This window comes from Echinococcus granulosus (assembly GCF_000524195.1).
Source record: "Echinococcus granulosus chromosome Unknown EG_S00178, whole genome shotgun sequence".
NCBI lineage: Eukaryota > Metazoa > Platyhelminthes > Cestoda > Cyclophyllidea > Taeniidae > Echinococcus > Echinococcus granulosus.
Genome location: NW_020170558.1, coordinates 31,446 through 37,703, shown reverse-complemented (window position 1 = coordinate 37,703; position 6,258 = coordinate 31,446). Strand labels below are relative to the sequence as shown.

The window sequence follows — 6,258 nt, the reverse complement described above, 5'->3', positions numbered from 1 at the left end:
GACTTTAATTGTCAGTTGCTATTTGCTGCTAGTCCATAAGAGCATGGTTTCCTGTTAACTTCCTTGCGCGTGCATTGAAGAAGACCACTAGCCATGATGAAACTATAATCAAATATAGTAACAAATGATGTATTTTGTAAAGAAGACAGCATGTAATTTAAGCTTAAGCACGCATAATGTTCTCGTGACAGTGTTAGTGGGTGGATGGATACATACACTGAATGTGCAAAGTGTGTAAAGCGTCATCGTTGATCACGAGTTGAACAAGCTTGTTAATCGGAACTGGATGGTGGCATGCTATGTGGCGGTGCAGGCAACCAATTCAATCGGCACAGAGTAGGAGGCGAATGTGACCAGAGGCATTTGATCGAATAGCACTATCATCGTGCTGGGTGAGGTGGCCCAAGTACATGAAGGGAGGGTTCTCCGAGACAGACTATCACATCGTTACTATGGCTGATGGCAAGCCGATATTGATAAAAAAATTGAAAGTAACACTCTGTCTCCACTAGGTTATCACCCCTGTACACTGACGGGAGACTTGACAACCACATAGCTACATAGGAAATAGAATAGACGCTGGGGAAATTAGGGTGGGTTAGGACACGAACGGATCGTTATAGCTTTCATCTCATCTTCCTGTAGAAGTCCACTGCATTAGAGAGCAAGTCCTTTCGGTCTAATACTTCGGAATATACGCGTTCCTAAAATTGCTGGATTTCTACTTTTTCTGCCTTATTTAGTTAGTAAATATCACTCAGTAACAAATACTTTGCCTACTAATGCTCACTAATAGGCTAAGGTCAATTCGACCTAAACAAATGTATGGCGAGACTCACAGCTCTCCTCCTATGTTTCTAGTGCTCTTAGAACACTAGGGGAATATTAATCAGCAGAACAAACACAAAGTTTAGGGAAGGGGGAAGCGAAATCGCGCTTAGGCAGGGGAGTCGGCGATCCTGTCATCAGATTCGAATTACATCCTTACCCCCTCCCTGAAAGGCCCGTTAAAAAAGCATAAGTATTACGCAAATCCACAAGGGCTAAAGACATGCTAGGGCCCGAGTCCTGCTAGAAAACATATGGACACACGACTTACCAGCAATAAGCACACTATCTTCACCAAAGACCTCTTTTTCCGAAGTTCACCTCTCTATTACTTTATTTGGGAACTCAGCATAAAGAAGGCCCTCCCATTTTCACTGTCGCACAAAACATGCTGTTTTCATGCAGGCGCGATCTGCAGCAACTCCGGTCGTCAGAAGAAAGTAATGCTGCCCAGTGTCATAACATAAATGATAAGGAAATGTTTGGCGGCATTTGCAAGTCCTTATTACCGTTAACCGTGGACGAATTTGTGTGGTCATTTTCTAGATTTATCTAACCGGCTGCTATGTATAACAACTCCTAAGTGCATCAAGATGTCCCAATACTATTTGATTTAGTTTTGTCCAAACTGTAAAATTTGCTTCTACGTTATACTCGATCTTGTTTACTTCGATCTTAAGACTCGACATTAACTAAATGCACAAATTCGCCAAAAGGCGAACACTTGATTCAAATTACCATAACAATTGCAATCTGCAAATTATTAATTAGTGACACTTTATCGGTACACTTACCATTACCTTCAGATACATCACCTTGACCTGTACGTACCAACAGAGGGTTTTTTTCACTATAATCGCCGTAATTATTTGCAAAGATAACAGCGGTTGATTATGGCTAATCTGTTGCCTCCTCGATGTCAAGGCAGTGTTGTTAGTGCATTAAAATATGACATTTAGCAGTCCATGAGTGAAATAATTGCAACCTTAAATGATACGTACTCCAGAAATTTCAAACAAGCAATTCCAACTACTCATGAATATGTCCTAACAATCAATTTGTCAATTCTTTTTATTATCATATTTTTCCTTCGATTCTGCTGATAATTTTTCAGCAATCCTTACAAACGTGTTTGCAAAAATTTCTTCCTTTTGGACATTGCTTCATCAAGCTACTTCTAGAGCATTTTTTTAAGCTCACTATGCACCCTTTTTTTCTATCTCTAATGAAAAAAATTGTTGTTGATGTCGAAACGAATCCTTCATGCATCCACATTACATTGCAGCTATAACGAATGAAGTATAACTTTACATTTGTTCCTGCGTGACTTTCTATTCATACCCCTACCTAATTGTGGGATGTTTAATATTAGCCAAACAAAAATCCATTCGTCTGCCCACGGCTGTTCATTAAAATATGATTTTGAAACACTGTTGTGTAGAATTTTTTGGCGGATAGACTCGATTTATAAAGTAGAGAAGCCGGTTGACAGCCACAGGCCTTAAGTGCCATTCCTAAATATCCGTGCCCTAAGGTATGAGAGCAGCGCAGAGCACAGTTGAGGGTGAGTGGCGAGCGCACACACTAAAGAAACGCTAGAATACACACTACATGTTCTCACCAGTTATACAGTTTGAAATCCAACCTGCCTCTTTGATGCCCAATAAATTAGACAACTGCACTCACCATTGCATCCAGGTGAATAATCAGGACCAGAACATTTGCACGTGGGAATTCGCTTGTTCGACAACTTTAAACCAGATGAAAAGGGCTATAGTCAATTGCAAAGGCAACATTGAATTATTGTGGCAAATTTATTTATGGGGATATTTATTAAGTCAGCCCTGAAAAATAAAAATTAGGTTATGTTCTTCGCAGTACCTAAAAGGTGAGTAGCATGTTGATGCAGACAAGTTGGTGCTGCTTGATTTGACCTGTGTCGAATGTCATGCAGCCATTGGACAAGGGGTCGCTTTTACATCTGCAGAGGCCATTGGTTGGTCAATGGGGTTGACGACACCTGTCTCTGACTCCATGAAGTTCTTTACCAAGTTTGGTGAAGTTGTGCCCACCCATTGGAAAATGACGAAAGCAAAGTGTCTAAACAAAGTCACAAGAACTATTTTTACGCTACCAGGGTACACCGCGATAACCCTCTAGGGATAAAGTAGTTAGTTCAGTAAAAAGTGGCAGTAACCATATAATTCTTCTAGTGTATCAGTCAATTTACTGAAAAGTAGTTTCTCGTGTTGGAGGAATTTAAGAAGGACCTCCTTGAAACAACTAGCTGCATCTTAATTTGGATCAAATAGCTTCAAGACAAATGATAGGAATTACCAAAAACTCCAGACAAAGAACTCAGGGTCAAAATATACTTATCCGCAAAAAATAATCGTTAGTCAACACTATTTCGAGTAAATTTAAAGGAACATGATAATAGTCACAATATGGATTTACCGCCTAATGCCTTACCAAATAACGCCTTCCAGCAAAAGTATAGCAATGAAAATATAAAACAGTAAGATTTCATTTAATATATGTGGGTGTATGGGCATACAAAAAATGGAAAACTTAAAAAAATTAAAAAATGACGCATTTAATATGTAGGAATCAGCACTACCAAAGGAGGATTTATAAATCCCTCGAAAAAGGCGGCAGCACGAATAAGGGGACAGGGTTACCTTAGAGACTGTAACATTACTTCAAAGTAGGGAGGCGAAATAACCGCACATTTTACCGAGAGCAACTTCACGGAGGCAACAACAGCTCCATGAGGCATTGATGAGGTCAAGTAGCAACTAGCAGATTTGCTAATAATGGAAGGAAAAGAGTGTATTGAGGCGCAATTCGTGGGCTTTGAGCTTAACCGAGCAAAGAAGGAGCACACATAAGAAGTAATAGATAATCGGGTACGAACACAATAAAACCATCCCCTGGAACCCCGATAAATTCCCACAGCGAGAAGTGTGTCTGAACACCATGCGAGCGGCCTCACGGCAGCGGCGTGGGTGATCATACCTCCTCAATTCTTATGCATGCCAAGTCTAGAGGGAATCCTAACTTGATTAGAGAGAACTCTTCAATCGGTAGGTGACTAAATTCCATGCACCAAGAAACAATGACTGACATCGTCGGTGCTACTGGTACCACTGAATCAAAAATGTTCGCATCGCCATGAATACAAAACGCATTTAGACACACGACGTTGATGATGGGGTTTCAAAAACAAAACACGGTGATACAAAAGCCTATTCAGTTTGTATGCACATTAAAATATCTTAAAGTGAGCCTACTTTTACCGTATAGGAACAAATGTAGGCAATTAAAGTCCCAATTCAAATTGTTTATGCTTTTATTCAAAACAGGCTGGCTTTTGCGCCCAGTCATCTTTAAGCTGGTACAACTTGTGCAGAAAATGGAGCAGGTGGTGCATAAAAATGTCGAAGAAATATGAGGAAGGAGGAAGTACCAGTAAGCAGCAAATCCTTGTCCCTATCCATCCGAGGTGGACGCAGTGGCCGTTTATGTTTCGTTGCCAGAAGTGACAAATCTCTCTCTAGTAGGCAGGGCATTTGTAAAATGTTGTGGGTTATCATTCACTGGTTATTGGACGGTTAGTTTTAGGCTGTAAATTTCGCACATATATTTTGCAAAAATTCCTACTCACTTTCCATCTTTTATGTCGACGCTTTTTGGCTGACACCTGACTGACCATGGTTACTAACTGCCTATCAGTTGTTTGTCAGAAGGGTGGAGTCAAATGCACAGCATGTCAGCACCACCCGTGGCAAGCTAATTCCATAGATGAATTGTGACTCCCTACAATAACTACGAAACTGCAATTCCTTTGAATTCTTTTTTTGTGCTGAAATTCTCCATCTTCTTCATTTCTTGCATTCTACAAGCGCTTCTACCCACCTTCTTGTGAAGAAAATAACTTGATATCAACCCCCTATCTCTAACCTTTGACTCACGTATATGTTTACCAACATTATTTGCTATGCCTTGGCTGATTGTCATGTTTTTGAAACATCACGATACATTTGAAGTTACTTGCCTGTTTGTACCTGGTATCTTGACTTTTGATTAAAAATATTTACTGCAATTTTTTTGTGATATTTTGTATTTTAGTATCTCCCTTTATTAAACAACTCCAACACAATAAAACGATTTTTGTGTCAGGTTGATACATCATCCTCAGAGGTAATTGATGGATCTTTGTCATAGAAATTCTCCTACTTCCAAGAATGCTTAGCGTATCTTGTTGCAAATATACAAGCAGTTTATTTTAAGTTGACTGCATTGATGCCACGTCTAATTTTGCAGAAGCGGATGGTGGTGCATACCTTTACTAGGATTGTGGCCACGCCAAAGCTGATTAACCACACTACCTCAACTTATACAGTCCCACAAACAGCGCAGATGCCCATCAGGAATAGGATTTAATGCTTATAAAAACGGTACAAGCACAGAACTGGCAGTCATGGTTGTTTCAAATGGTCCTTTCGGTCCACGTCAACACCACTCATATGTCTTAGGGGAGCTAACCACAAAACTTCAAACACTCAACATCCACGTTCATTTCCAGACCACTGATATTGCCAATTTTATGTCACCCTTGAAAGGTACCTAAAATTAACTCATTCATAAAGTTAAACATTTTACGGTTTTTAACTCGCGTTTCAATTTATACCTTCACACGCACTTTTCTTCACGCACTGCAAATGGTTTGCCAAGGGAGTGTGTCAACAAGTGTGATTGTGGTGCCATCTGATGTGACCTCTAAGTCTCACCTCTTTCTCTTCTGATGCAGTCGCCTCTCACCAATTGGCTTTAGTCTTGTGACAAAAGGAGCATAAAAATGAGGGCTACTGCAGCTGAGCGAACGCACCACCTCTGACATGCAGCTCTTTCTCTTCAATAGCGTACCTTTACTGGAGGCGCTTCTACCACTCTGTATTCTGCGCTACGGTGAGTTACAAATTGCCTTATGTTATCGCATCTTGATCAGGCTCCACCATCGAGTTCATAATTGACAGCATCCTGGAGGATGCACCTAAATACTTGGCCAAACATGCTAAAAAGTTCCATGAGGAATCTGTTGAAAGCTTTGCTCGCTCTCCCTCTCAATGGAGAGGTAATTTATACCCTCGGGATTTGCATCAATGCATCATAGTTAGTCATAACTCCTCTCTCTGTAGTAAGTTATGTACACCATACTGTGCCATATTTATTTCATCTTCCTCTTTTTTCTTCGTCAAAAGACTACAGCCTACAATAGTGCACTACAATTTCATAAATCTAGCGTTTAAATGCGCCAATCATGGACTGTTTGCAACCAAAATATTTTGCTCGTTTATTCCGATGCAAAACTTGCAATCATGCTATAAAACTTCTCCCACATTTACTTCTACTTTTTTGAGGGCAACG

At 40.2% G+C, this 6,258-nt stretch overlaps 1 protein-coding gene across 1 annotated transcript in view; it reads right to left on the bottom strand. All coding sequences in view use genetic code 11, as the record gives it.

Moving 5' to 3' along the window:
• Positions 1-3,957, bottom strand: part of EGR_09949 (hypothetical protein) — a gene marked incomplete at both ends in the record, with an annotated part of 12,204 nt that extends 8,247 nt beyond the window's left edge. The window contains 4 exons of the mRNA XM_024499198.1: positions 1,567-1,649; positions 1,953-2,113; positions 3,301-3,398; positions 3,847-3,957. Coding sequence (XP_024346382.1) covers positions 1,567-1,649; positions 1,953-2,113; positions 3,301-3,398; positions 3,847-3,957 — 453 coding nt within the window. The remainder of the gene's footprint in view (positions 1-1,566; positions 1,650-1,952; positions 2,114-3,300; positions 3,399-3,846) is intronic.
• Positions 3,958-6,258: the final 2,301 nt, after the last annotated feature.